Genomic DNA, 14,000 nt, shown 5'->3' with positions numbered 1-14,000 from the left:
TGTCTGAGAAGTAGGTGACCTGTAGATAAGAAAAGCAAAATAACAGAAGATTACAAGAATATAAAATTTGACATTTTAAAAACCAATTAAAAAAAACCCACAGCCCCATGTATGCTCACGTTTTTACTTTCGTTCTACTTAGACATGAATTTCCTCATTCAAGTGTAAGATAGTATTGACTGTCCCTCAAGTAAAAACATATACCTTTTAAAATGTAGTGCCGGCCGGGCGCGGTGGCTCACGCCTGTAATCCTGGCACTCTGGGAGGCCGAGGTGGGTGGATCGCTCGAGGTCAGGAGTTCGAGACCAGCCTGAGCAAGAGCGAGACCCTGTCTCTACTAAAAATAGAAAGAAATTATCTGGCCAACTAAAATCTATATAGAAAAATTTAGCCGGGCATGGTGGCGCATGCCTGTAGTCCCAGCTACTCTGGAGGCTGAGGCAGTAGGATCACTTAAGGCCAGGAGTTTGAGGTTGCTGTGAGCTAGGCTGACGCCACGGCACTCTAGCCCGGGCAACAGAGCAAGACTCTGTCTCAACAACAACAAAAAAAAAATGTAGTGCCATTAATAATAACAACAAGGCAGACATAGAGGTACAGTTGCCCTTTGATTTAGTAATGCCATTCAAGATTTTATCAACAAAAGCAAAAAGTTAATATGTACAGTAGCAACCCTAAATGTCTAATAATCAAGGTTTGGTTTAAGAAAAAGTGATACATCAGCGATGTGGAATTTGTGGCTTTAACAAACTGTGATAATGAGCATTGTAAAAACATGAGAAAAATGATTGTGCTCTGAAACGTTGCTATTCACGGTGTGATCCGAGCTCTAGCAGCCCATCCCCTGGCATCTGCGGCCCCCACTCCAGGCACCGAATCAGAAGCTGCACTTTAACGGGGCCCCAGGTGATTGTAGCATGTGGAAGTTTGAGAATCATGCTCTCATAAGTGGAGGGGGAGGGGTAACAATTTTATTTATAATTACTCAAAAAGGTATATTTTTGTGGTCAAGAATTGGAAGGTATTTTGTAAAAATAAATACCATGTAAATGGAGATAAACCCTCCTACCCACACAAAGTGCCTGGCCCGCTGTAGGTCCTCAATAAATGACAGCTGTTAGGGAGGTGACACTGTTGTGGGGGTTTCTTTTTCTTTTTTTAATGCATTCCTTAATGTTCTTGTTAAGTCACATGTTGGAAACATAAAAGACAATAAAGAAACTAATATGCCGCACTTCCTTTTGAACCAGCATTAAAACTGGTTAACTCATTGTTTTTCTTTTTGCTTTGGCTATCAGGAAGCACAGCTAACTTTAACGCTCAATACAGTAACACTGTTAGCCTAGCTTTCCTAAATATTTGTTTTTCTCTCCATAACTTTTGTTTTCTATTTTATTAGGTTTTCCAGTATGTTTCTTACAAATCACTTACAATTCTCTCTGAAAATAAGGGTCCAAATTACAGTAATGACTTTTAAAAAACAGTCCGTTCCTATTTGCCAGGCTCTACAAAAATACGTTTCTGAAACTAACCACCTTGCCTGTTTTATTTCTTGTCTCCCTGTTCTTGCTTCCTGTTTGCTCCCCAGTGAAGGTCCCAGATGCCAGATAGCTCCTGTCCCTGGGGTTTTGCTCCTGTCTCCCCAGGCAGCGTGTAGCCCCAGCCCCTTCAGTCATCCCCCGAAACTCGGAGGATTCCAGAGGGAGCAGAGAGGCCCCAGACCCTCCAAAGGCGCACAGACCACTCTCCAACAGAATTACTCACCAACCCTCCAGCTGCTTCAGACTTCCTCTGTAATGAAGGAGAAAAGTATGTGTTTACAACCAAGCCTTGTTTTTAGGGTAGTTGCCCGCACACCACGCCATCGCCAAGCTAGATCAGATCCCCCTGATTCGCTCTCAAGAAAGCTTTGTTCATACCGTTTATCGGCTGTAGTTCTGTACTGCACGATTGTCTCCCTTATCAGACCATAAGCTCCAATTTAGACCTCGATCCCCACTGGACCCCCAGCGCCCAAAGGTGTTGGCGGGTGACTGGGGCACAGGAGCTGTTACTGGTTGGGCAGGTGGGTGACACAAAAAGCAGAGATACTGGAAAGAGAATAGGGGGAGAACTAACATTTATGAATCTGCCTATAATGTGCAGACATTGTTAATGTTTATATGGGATCCTCAGCACAATCTTTTATTTCTTTATTAATATAATTGGCTAACATAAAATTTACCCATTTAAAGTATACAACTCCGTGGATTTTAGTATATTCACTAGATTGTGCAACCATCACGGCTGTCTCATTCTAAACCATTTTCATCACTTCAAAGAGAAACTGGCCATTAGCCGTCACCCCCAATTCCCCCTCCCCCAGCCCCAGTAGCAGGCAACTACTCATCTACTCTCTGTCTCCATGGATTTGCCTGTGCTGAACGTTTTACATAAATAGAATCACACACGTACAGATGGAAGCCAGTTTTTTGTGTCTGGCTTTTTTCATTTAATGTGTTTTCAAGGTTCATCCACCTTGTAGCAATTATCAGTACTTCATTTCTTTTTATGGCTGGATGATATTTCATTGTACAGACATGCACATTTTGTTTATCCCGTCATCGGCAGATGGACTTTGGGTGGTTTCCATTTTGGGGGCTATTATGCTGCTATAGACATTGTGTATAAGTTTTTGCGTGAACACTTGTTTTCGGTTTCCTTGTGTGTACACCTAGGAGTGGAATTGCTGCCCATGAGGTGACTCTATGATTGACCATTTGGGGAACCACCAGGCTGTTTCCCAGAGCAGCTGCACGATTTTACATTTTCACCAGCAGTGTGTGAGGCTTCCAATTTCTCCACATGCTCGCCAACACTTGCTATTGTTCATCTTTTTTATGGCAGCCATCCTAGTGGGCATGAAGTTGTACATATTGTGGATTCGACTGGCATTTTCCTAATGACTAAAGATATGGAGCATCTTTTCATGTGCTAATTGGCCATTTGTATATCTTCTTTGGGAAAATGTTAATTTAGATCCTTTGCCCATTTAAAAAATTAGATAATTTATCTTTTTATTGTTGTGGGAGTTCTTAATATATTCTAGATACTAGATTCTTAGCAGATTACGATTTGTAAATATTTTCTCCCAATCTATGGGTTGTCTTTTTCTCTTTCTTTAATTTTTTTTTTTTTTAGAAACAGGATCTTGCTCTGTCACCCACGCTGGAGTACAGTGGCCCCATCATAGCTCACTGTAACCTCAAACTCCTGGCTCCAGTGATCCTCCCACCTCAGCCTCCCAAGTAGCTAGGACTACAGGTGCATGCCACCATGCCTGGCTAATTTTTAAAAAAAATTTTGTAGAGATGAGGTCAAACCATGTTACCCAGGCTGGTCTGGGACTCCTAGCCTCAAGCGATTCCCCTGCCTTGGCCTCCCAAAGTGCTGGGTTTACTGGTGTGAGCCACTGTGTCCAGCCTTTTTCACGGTCTTGATGGTGTCCTTTGAAACACAAAAGTTTTTAATTTTGATGAAGTCCAATTTATCTGTTTTCTTTCCTTTGGTTGCTTGTATATTAGGTGTCATACCTAAGAAACCATTGCCTAATCCAAGTTCAGGAAGATTTATACCTATGTTTTCTTTTAAGATTTTTATATATTATATTTAGTTTTTGATCATTTAGGTCTTTGAGTTAATTCTTGTATATGGTGTGATGTAGGGGTCCAACTACATTCTTTTGCATGTCGATATCTGGTTGTTCCAGCACCATTTGTTGGAAAGACTATTCTTTCCTCCATTGAATGGTTTTAGTACCCTTGTTGAAAATCAACTGGCCATAAATGCTTGGGTTTATTTCTGTACTGTCAATTCTATTCCACTGAGCTATGTATATCCTTATGCCAACACTACACCATCTTGATTACTGTAGCTGTGTAGTAAGTTTTAAAATTGGGACATGTGAGTCCTCCAACTTTGTTGTTCTTCAGATTGTTTTGACTATTCTGGGTGCTTTGTATGTCCATGTGAATTTTAGGATCAGCTCATCACTTCTGCAAAAAGCCAGCTGGGATTCTGGTAGAGATTGCATTGAATCTGTAGATCAGCTTGGAGATCATTGCCTTCTTAACAATAGTAAGTCTTCCCAGTCACAAATGTGAGATGGCTTTCCATTTATTTAAGTCTTTCTTTTCTTTTCTTTTCTTTTCTTTTCTTTTCTTTTCTTTTCTTTTCTTTTCGAGACAAGGTCTTGCTTGTTGCCCAGGCTAGAGTGCAATGGCATCATCATGGCTCACTGCAACTTTGAACTCCTGGCTTCAAGTGATCCCCCTGCCTCAGCCTCCCAAGTAGCTGGGATTACAGGCCCGTGACACCACACTCAGCTGGTTTTTCTATTTTTGGTAGAGACAGGATGTTGCTCTTGCTCAGGCTGGTCTCAAATTCCTGGCCTCAAGCAATCCTCCCACCTCAGCCTCCCAAAGTGCTAGGATTGCAGGTGTGAGCCACTGTACCTGGCCCTTAAGCCTTTAATTTCTTTCAACAATGTTTTGTAATTTTTATGTACAAGTCTTGCTCTTTGTTTGTTAAATTTATTCCTAATTTTATTCTTCCTGATGCTGTTGTAAATGAAATTGTTTTCTTAATTTCATTTTTGGATTGTTCATTGCTAGTGTATGCATATATAGTTGATTTTTGTATATTGCTCTTGTATCCTGCAAACTCGATGAAGTTGTGTTTAGCTTTAATAGTTTTTTAGTTGATTATTTAGGATTTTCAATGTACAAGTTCATGTCATCTGCTAATAGAGATAGCTTTCCTTTTTCCTTTCCAAACTGGATTTTTAAAATTTCTTTTTCTTGCCTAATTGCCCTAGCTGTAACCTCCAGTATGATGTTCAATAGAAGTGACAAGAGCAGACACCCTTATCTTATTCCTAAGCACGACCTTTTAAAGTAGGGATTTTTTTACAAATGAAAAAAAAAAAAAAAAAAAAAAACCTGCCTGCTCCCCCATGAAGCTGGAGGAAATTGAAGCTCAGAGAAGTTAAGTAGCCTCTGCAAGGTCACACCGCTAGTTAAAAATGGAGCCAAAACTTAAACCCAGTTTTGACTCCGGAGCCCATACTCATTCTCCTCTGCCTTCTTAACCCCCAAAGAGAGAACCAGCAACTACATCCTTCACTTCTTTCATTCGTCCAGTCATGCCACACATAGAGGAGGTGGCAGCACAGGGTTAGTGTTCTCCTTTTTACCGGAAAGACCTGGAAGAACTGGGACTTGAACTTGGCTCTCCTGACCCCAATTTTGTGCTTTGAAAGAAGAAATATGGACCTTCACTGAGTAACTAGATGTATTCATAAAGGTTATGTGGGTGTTTCCTCAAAGGTAATAAACACGAAGGATAAAACAAGCCCTGTGCAATAGTGAGGGCAGAGAAGACCCTGGAAAGGCTGAGACAAGGTACAGGGGACATGAAGGCAGTGGGACAAGGAAGGAGGAGAAAGGGAATTGATACTTTGTTAGTAAAGAAAATGTCAATGGAACAAAACCATCTCTTTATAAAAAAAAAAAAAAAAAAAAAAAAAAAAAAACACCTTAGAGGATTTTTGTGAATAAAATTTCCTTTTGACTAAAGAATCTCTTCTGAAAAAGAAGAATGCATGGCCGGGCGCGGTGGCTCACGCCTGTAATCCTAGCACTCTGGGAGGCCGAGGTGGGCGGATCGTTTGAGCTCAGGAGTTCGAGACCAGCCTGAGCAAGAGCGAGACCCCACCTCTACTAAAAATAGAAAGAAATTATATGGACAGCTAAAAAAATATACATAGAAAAAATTAGCCGGGCATGGTGGCGCATGCCTGTAGTCCCAGCTACTCGGGAGGCTGAGACAGGAGGATCGCTTGAGCTCAGGAGTTTGAGGTTGCTGTGAGCTAGGCTGACGCCACGGCACTCACTCTAGCCTGGGCAACAGAGTGAGACTCTGTCTCAAAAAAAAAAAAAAAAAAAGAAGAATGCAAATGAGTGTTATAACAATACTCTGTGCGTGTAGCCAGACGTATTAAGGTGGCCCTGCCTGACCTGAGGCCGAGAGCTGGACAAAGTGCCTCCAGCAGCTCCCACCGAGTCCCCCCTGGAGAAAACTCCGTTGCTGGAGAAAGCCCTGTGGCTGTGCAGGTTGCTGCTGAAATCGCCCGCTCCGGCACTTCCGCACCGAGCTTCAATACATGAGACTAAATAAAAATGGAGTAAATGAAATTGGCCCACATGAAAACACCTCCCATCACTCTCGCACATAGAAGAGGCTCAGGAAATACTAGCTCCGTCCTCCTTCCCTTTACGGGGTCCTCAAGGGACCCAGGCCCTAAGCATCCCCCTGGCCCAGGAGCTGCAGGAATCTACTGCAATGGAAAGAAACCTCCCTCTTCTCTCCTCCTTGGCCCAGATATTTCCAGTAATTTGGCTTCCATCTTTAACCACACAGCAAGTGTGTGAGTCTCTTTTCTTCCACCCCCTCCCCCCACCCAAAGAAGGGGGAAATGTTTCAGACGCTTCCCCATGGGGAGGCGGGCCCTGGGCTCAGCCAGAGAAGACCTGGGCTCTGGGCTACTCTCTGCAGCCACCTTTCTGTGACCCTCTGGGCAAGCCTCCTGTCTGGGCTTCAGGTTCCTCACGTGGGAAGGGTCCCTGGTCACAGAGGGTAGGGGAGGTTGGCGGCTGCTTCTAGCCCAGGTCCAAGGGCCGCTGTTAAGACAGCCATGGGGAAGGGAGACTGGCAAGGCCCCTGAGGTATAACGGGTCCCTCGTGGTGGCCCCTGCTGAGATGTCTTTCTTCCCTGGCCCTCTTACAGGGTTTGTTGTGGGATTCGCAGGGGTGTGAGACAGGCCGTGCCCTCTGCCTAGGAGATGAAGTTCATGCTCTGAAAACATTAACCCCTCAGGACAGACAGGGGGAGAGGCTAATGAGAAACAGGGGCAGAAGGCGCCTTAGGGAGAAGCAAGGTCGTGGGAAGCCGTCAGGGAGGCTTCCTGGAGGGTCTGCGGGGCCTCGAGGGTGGGCTGCAGCTGCACTTAGTGACTGGCGGGTGGGAGTTGGGTGCGAGGAGTTGAAACAGGGTGGACGCTCAGACAACCCTGGGCTGCCCTGACCCCAGGGCACAGGCTCCACTGCCCGCACTCCAAGGTCTGTCACGTCTGTGCCCTCACTGGGTTCTCAGGGTGTCCCAAGCATTAACCTCCCTTCCCCCTCCTTCCCCAACGGCTCAGCCCCTCTGCCGCCCTGCCGCTCCTCTCTGCACGGGCAGACTCCCAGCGTTCCTTCGAGGCCAGCCCAGTGCCTCCTTCTAGAGGAGCCCACGCTTAGGCCCCTGCTGGGTTAGGGCTCTCTCCCCTGTAGACCCTGAGAGTGTGGGGGGCCGAGGGGACACTCTACCACAGACAGCCCCGCCACACGTCACCATACTGCTGCCGGCTTCAACCCTCCCCTGGCCTTTGGCCTCTGTCTGAGTGGTCTTGGTGTCCCCATCCCTTGGGTCGGGGAGACTCAGGGGACCCCGCCACCCTCATCCCCGGGGTCTCCAGGCAGGGGACGTCATTACGGAGAAGGGCAGGTTACCTTTCCCATCTGCCTTGTAGTCGTCGGGGAGGAGCTTGTCCTGCCGGTAACCCAACACGAAGGCCAAGAAGGAGAGGATGAGGGCGTCGCCGATGCTGAGGATGGCCAGCATGAAGGCCCAGCGGATGGTGCAGTGGCCCAGGGTGTACTTGCCCGTCTGCTCCCCACACATGCGTCGCACCTCGCTTGAGTCCCAGCCGTCGGGGTAGACCAGGCAGCCAATCATCAGGCCTGTGGCTGAGAGGGCAGGACGGGGAGCAGATGGTGTCAGGCCTGCTGTGCCCAGCCCACAACTCCCACCTGGCACTACGAGTATCTTGTCACCTCCTTTCTCCTTGTGATAGTTGCCCAGAGGGGCACAAGAGGCAGCTCCTACCATCTTTCTTACAGAACGCAGGTGAGAAACCAAGGCTCCAAAGGCTAAAACAACTGGCCTCTGGTACCTGGCAGTCAGGGCAGGCGCAGAGGGCTGAGTTTTTCAGCCCAGGCCTGCAGCCATTCCCCTCGGCTCAGACTCACTGAGGCACTGCCTCCCCTGGCTTCGAAGACCTCCAGTACCTGGTCCCAGCACAGAGAACCCGTCTCTCCTAACATGTGCATCTGTTCATAATGTCGACACCTCTGAAACAAGTGTGATAAGAAAGTGTCAGGCCATTGTTTGATTAGCAGTATTTTTTCTTTTTGTAATATGTAGTATAATGGTGTGTCCTACCACTCCAGTATCTTAGAGTCGGTGGATACAGGAAGGCTTTCTGGCCCCATGCCTGGCTGTTTCCTTCATGAACCTTCCACTTAAGCAAACAAGTTTCCTCCCCACCGTTACCACACGGCACGGTGTGGTTGCCTACACATCCCTGAATTTAAGAATCCCTGGAATATTTATTTAAAATGCTGTTTTCTTTGCATATAACATGTGCCAAAATAAAATAAAATACAATACTGGTTCCCAGGCCAGGGTTGGGCTCAGAAATCCCTGTCTTGGAAAGCACTCTTCCAGGTGGTTCTCTCAATAGGAAAAGCTGGGAACACACTAGACCAGGCTGCCGGGATCTCAAGCCCAGCTCTTGGTTAACTAGCTGTGAGCAGGAGCAGGTTACCTAAGCTTTCTCTGCCTCAGTTTCCTCATCTGAGGAGGTAACAACCCTACCTGTCGTGGCTGCAGTGAGGGTCAAATGAGCTGACATTGGACAAGTGCTTAGAACAGTGCCTGGCACGTACTTGGCACTTCGTGAGTGTCAGCTCTTACTGTCCCACCTGCGCCTGCATTGACTTGGTATTTACAGCTGAGATTTCTACTATGCCTGCTTCCCCCTACTTCTTCCATCCCTCCCATCAAACCGCATCTCCCACCTTAGCCGCACTGGGGTGAAGCACAGACAGATGACATAATCCCAGGATGTGACTGGGGTGACCCGAAGCACCACTGCCATGCAGGCAGGAGTCCCTGCCATTACCTGTGCCCCGTCCCACCCTTGGCCCTCCTTCCACAGGCCGGGAGGTTTTCTAGCCCCAAGGCTGTGCCCTCTCCAGGAACTCCTCAGAAGAGCACCTCACAGGACCTCAAATGACCTTCCCGGGACCCAGCTCATTCTTATAAGGAAGGTGAGTAGATCAAACAAAGGCACAGTAACATGTAAAGATCAGGGTCCACCTCCCTGCCTCAGTTTATCAACTTCCTTTGACTTTTATGGGAGGAACTCATTTATATAGTTCTTTTATAGATCATAAAATACTTCGTGTACAACAGTTCTGTGAAGTAGGCCAGATATTCATTATCCCCATTTTACAGATTAGAAAACTGAGGGCTCAGAGAAACCAAATGACTTGCCCATCATCCCGCTATGTCAGAGCCAAGACCTGAACTCTCAGTTCCCGACTTTTCTGACTTCAAAGTCCATTCCTTCCATCTCCAAACAAGGACATCTCTCCGAGGGGCTGAATGTCTTTGGCGGTGACACCTCAGACTTGGAGACAAACTGAGAAGTGTTCGGGAACCTCCCACAGCTCTTTGGTAAAACCTGTGTAGCCAGGCCCTTCCCCACTTGGTGCGGTCCAGCCCTCCGGTGCCTGAGGTGGCCCCTAGCTTAAAGGGGGCACAGGCGGACGTGGAGAGGAGCTGCCTACCCCTCAGGACTCGCCATTCTCCCCATCGTGCCTCCCTCTGGCCCCTGCCGAAGGGGTTCCACAGGGTGTTCCTAGGGGGTTCCAGCAAAGAGCCCAGGGCCTCTGACTTAGAAACAGGCTGTGGGTACCACAGTCGCCCATGGTGCTGGGTACGGTGGGAGTCTATCCCATCTGTGGTGTCTCGAGGGCCTACGGCCAGCAACGTGTCCTCAGACAGTTTACTTACCCTCTCTGACTCCATCGTGTTGTCCCTGAGATACCTGACCCACAAGGCCTGCGAGGATTGTGATCGTTTGTAGGAACTGCTTACTACGGTGTCGTGTACGTGGGGAGTGGCCAGTTAATGTTAGTCATTGCTATTATTCCTGACGCTGGGGTCAGATGGAAGCCATCTCGGTGGCGTGGCTGCTGTCAGACCTGCTCACAAATACTCCGGGTACGCGGCAGGATTGCTCTTTGCCCCGCACTTGCCCCTCAGGTTGGGCAAGGTCATGTTCCTTTGGCCAACAGGTGGGAGCAGATGTGTGTACTCCCAGGCCAGAGCATCTAACGGCCAGTGGAAGACTCCAGAGCTCCTTTCTCTCTGCAGTGAGGACAGCCAAGGACAGCTGATACTCCCTCAGTGTGGGTCCTGGGAGACAGCAGTGAGAGCAGAGCCCGCAGGTGACCCCAATGGGCATGTACCATAAGCAAGAAATAAATAAACCTTACTGTCGCATCACTTCCCATCCTGACAGGTAAAGTTGTTTTCTGTTTTTCACATTTCCTGAGCACCTACCACGTGCCAGGCACCGTGCAAGGTGTTTTCCATGCATCATACCGTCCCATCTTTACACGAACCCCACAAAACGGGGTACTGTTGCCACATTCTACAGGGGAGGTACAATGGACTGAATTTTTGTTTCCCCCAAAACTCAGACGTTGAAGCCTCAGTCCCAATGTGATGGTGTTAGGAGGTGGAGCCTTTGAGAGGTGATTAGGTCAAGGGGTGGGGCCCTAATGAATGGGATTGGTGCCCTTATAAAAGGGACCCCAGAGCGGGTAGGGTAGCCAAAGGTTGGTTAGTGGATACAAAATTACAGCTAGGTAGAGGAATAAGTTCTAGTGTTCCGTAGCACTGTACGGTGACTATAGTTAACAATAATTTATTGTATATTTTCAAATAGTTTGAAGAGTGAATTTTGAATGTTTCCAACACAGTCTACAGCCATACCTCCCTGAACGCACCTGATCTCGTCTAAATGTTCCCAACACGAAGAAATGATAAATGTTTGAGGTGATGCATATGCGAGTTACTTTGATTTGATCATTACACATTTACACATGTAGCAAATATCACATTGTATCCTATAAATATGTACAATTATTATGTGTCAGTTAACAATAATAAAAGCAAACAAATCAATGAATAAAAGGGACTCCAGAGAGCCCTCTTGCCCTCTGTCCACCCTGCCAGGACAGCACTAGGAGTCAGAAGTCAGCGCAGAAGAGGGCTGTCACCGGAGCTCTAGTGTGCACGGCTCCCATGCCACACTGGCACCGTGACTTCAGACTTCCAGCCTCCTGAACCGTGAGAAATAGATTTCTGTTGTTTAAACCCCTAGTTTGTGGGAATTTGTTATAGCAGCCCTGCTGAAATAGAAGCAGGTAGAACTGATGAAGACGTAAGGTTACCAAAAGTCAGACAAGCAACTTGCTCTCCCTGGGTTTTTAGGAGCTGGGACCACACTCTGCCTACCCCTGGCACCCAGGAGCTCAGTTAATAGCGTGAAGTTAAGCCACAGCCCCACGTTGTCCCCTCACCCGTCCTCCCCCCTCCCCACCCTCTGCCCTTTCCCTGCTCCCAGGCTTCTTGGCAAGGATCAGCTAACTGGTTTGGGCCTCTTGAAATGTATGCAACTCCCAGCTGCTGGATGTGGGGCCCACCCCCTCCTCATCGCCCCCTTTGGCTCATTCCTCCTTCCCCAGTGCAGCAAGATGGAACAGGACACCACCCTGGCCCTCCCCCAGCATCAATGTTTCATGGGATGGCAGCTGGCCACCTCTGCTATCAGTGTCTCCGGCTCTGTGACCTGGATAGTGTGTGACGCAGATGGCGTGTCATCTCTCCCCCACCCAGGCCCTCCTGGCACTGCCTGGCTCACAAATGGCACCTGCAGGGGGGTGTCGGGGGGGGGGCAGTTGGCACAGAGAACGCGAGAGGGATGGTTGTGTCTCCGGTGTCCCACAACCCTGACACAGAGAGTCAGCTGGCAAGCATGTCAGGGTCGGTTCCACTCCTCCTCGGCACAAAACTGGTAAATCTTCATTTCCCCTTCTTTTTCGATATGCCTGTCCTCTCCCTTTCTGCCCACTGCCCAGCAAGCCTTGCCTTACCCCTGCCTCACCCTCCCTGTACCATACAGAGAGACTGCAGGGAAGAGGCAGATGGCGAGGGGCTCTGTGGGGGGTTCTGAAGCCAGGTAAGTGGACTGGGTGCAAGACTCGGAATCAAAGGTGTGTCCCTCGCTGCCTATGTGCCCAAAGACAAGTTACCCACTGGCAGCCTCATCTGTAAAACGAAGAAATATCTACCTCGCTGGGTTGTGATGCGGCTCCTCCAGGTAACATATGTAAAGGTATTTTGTAAATCACTATACTTATATAAATAGACAGCTCAATAAAAATGTCTTGGGAAGACGTCTAGTCTCTTGGGACCTGCTGCTTTAATTCTCTAGGTCCTCAGCAGCCAGCTGATCCCCTCTCTCAGCCCCAGATGCTGTATCCATAGCTGGGGGGAGGTATAGTTCTCTGGAGTCACCTTCAACTCTGCGGTCCTGAGTCTGTGTTTGTCGATCTGGGATTCAGATCCTTGTTGCACTCCCTGTGTTCAGGAGGACTATTTCTCATTCTAACCAACGATGTCAAGATGATTTCACTCTAGTCTCCGGTCCCCAGCACTGCTACTGGACATCTTACCCACACGGACAGTTTGTGTGTGGTTCTTGGGGTGGGCAGGGACCAGGGTACCAGAGGTTGCAGGACAAGGTCTTGGGCCATCTTTTCCTGGGCTCCAGAAAAGAGCTGGACCAACTGGCCCAAGGACCAAGAGGACTGCCTGGGCCAGGAGCAGGAAATGGAGCAGGGAGGCCTTGCCTGAGGGCAACACAAGTCCTGCCTGCTCTGCTTAGTTTTAAAGGACCCTGAGTGGCTTCTCCCACCTTACAAAATATCACTCCATTTGCTACCTCAACTGTGGAATCCCATGATCAGGAACATAGATTTTCACTCCATGATGAAAGAGGGGACTTCAGATGCAAATTTCTATTCATACTCAGGATGATAATAACATTCCAAAATCAATCAGTAACCTTAGAACCTTCCTTGAGAGTAGTTTGAGGTGGGAGGAAGGAGTGAGGGCAGGGTTCTAGGCACTTTTAAAGGAGAAAGAACACATACCCAGAAGTGGGAAATGAAGGCATCTAGAATGTGCCTGGCTGGCGTCACTATTTTGCTCTGGGGTTGGGTCCTATTCTCACATGGCTGATAGAGGACTCTTCCTTATTTCTGTCTCCCAGAGCTGCAACACCTGGTGTGGTGGCCTGGGCGTCAGGACCAGGAGCTGTGTGCCCCTGGGCAAGTCATTTTCCCTCTCTGGGATCAGTACCTCATCTGTGAGATGAGGGGGTTGAATGGTTTCATGTAAGGTCCTTTCTGCTTCAGCCATTCTAAGATTCTCTGCTCCTCAGCATCTTCTGCGGAGTATTGAGTAGGGCTGGGCTCCAGGAGGACAGCTGAGAACAACACCCAGAGCCTCCACAGAGGGGGCACGTTGCAGCCACAGCTGTGGCCTAGGGGTGGGCCCCTGCCTGCCCTCCCGCCATCCCTGCTCACCCGCAGCCAGCTGCATCCACGCGCAGATCTTGTAGACGGTGGCCGTGTTGCAGACGAAGAACAGGCTGAAGCAGATGATGGAGCCAATGATGAGGAACATGCCCAAGGCCACAAAGAACATGGCAGTCTTGAAGGCTCTGGAGGGTATGGAGGAGAAGTCCAGGGGACCACCTTTGCAGATGAGCTCGGAGGACAGCACGTTGCCCACGCAGTAGGAGAAGAGGCCGAAGTAGCCCGCCTGCGGTGTGTTGACGCTGTCCCCGATCCAGTAGGGCTGGATGAAGAGGGCCATGACCAGCACAGAGAAGCAGATGGTGAGCGTGCCCCACATCACACCGACGGCCCGCGAGTTGCGCACGTAGTTGGTGTGGTAGATCTTGGCGGCCTCCTGGGCGGGCAGCAACTTCACCAT

The 14,000-nt window shown here is 48.5% G+C and overlaps 1 protein-coding gene across 1 annotated transcript; it reads right to left on the bottom strand.

Annotated features, from left to right (window-relative positions):
• Positions 1-1,765: 1,765 nt before the first annotated feature.
• LHFPL5 (LHFPL tetraspan subfamily member 5) lies at positions 1,766-14,000 on the bottom strand. The gene is made up of 3 exons (XM_069488932.1): positions 13,589-14,000; positions 7,592-7,828; positions 1,766-1,792 (listed from the first exon to the last, which is right to left on the bottom strand). Exons 1-3 carry the CDS (start codon positions 13,998-14,000, stop codon positions 1,782-1,784), a joined length of 660 nt encoding a protein of 219 aa, XP_069345033.1. The 3' UTR covers positions 1,766-1,781.

This window comes from Eulemur rufifrons, chromosome 15 (genome assembly GCF_041146395.1).
Source record: "Eulemur rufifrons isolate Redbay chromosome 15, OSU_ERuf_1, whole genome shotgun sequence".
Taxonomy (NCBI): domain Eukaryota; kingdom Metazoa; phylum Chordata; class Mammalia; order Primates; family Lemuridae; genus Eulemur; species Eulemur rufifrons.
The sequence above is the reverse complement of the archived record's forward strand: the minus strand, read 5'-3'. Positions and strand labels throughout refer to the sequence as shown.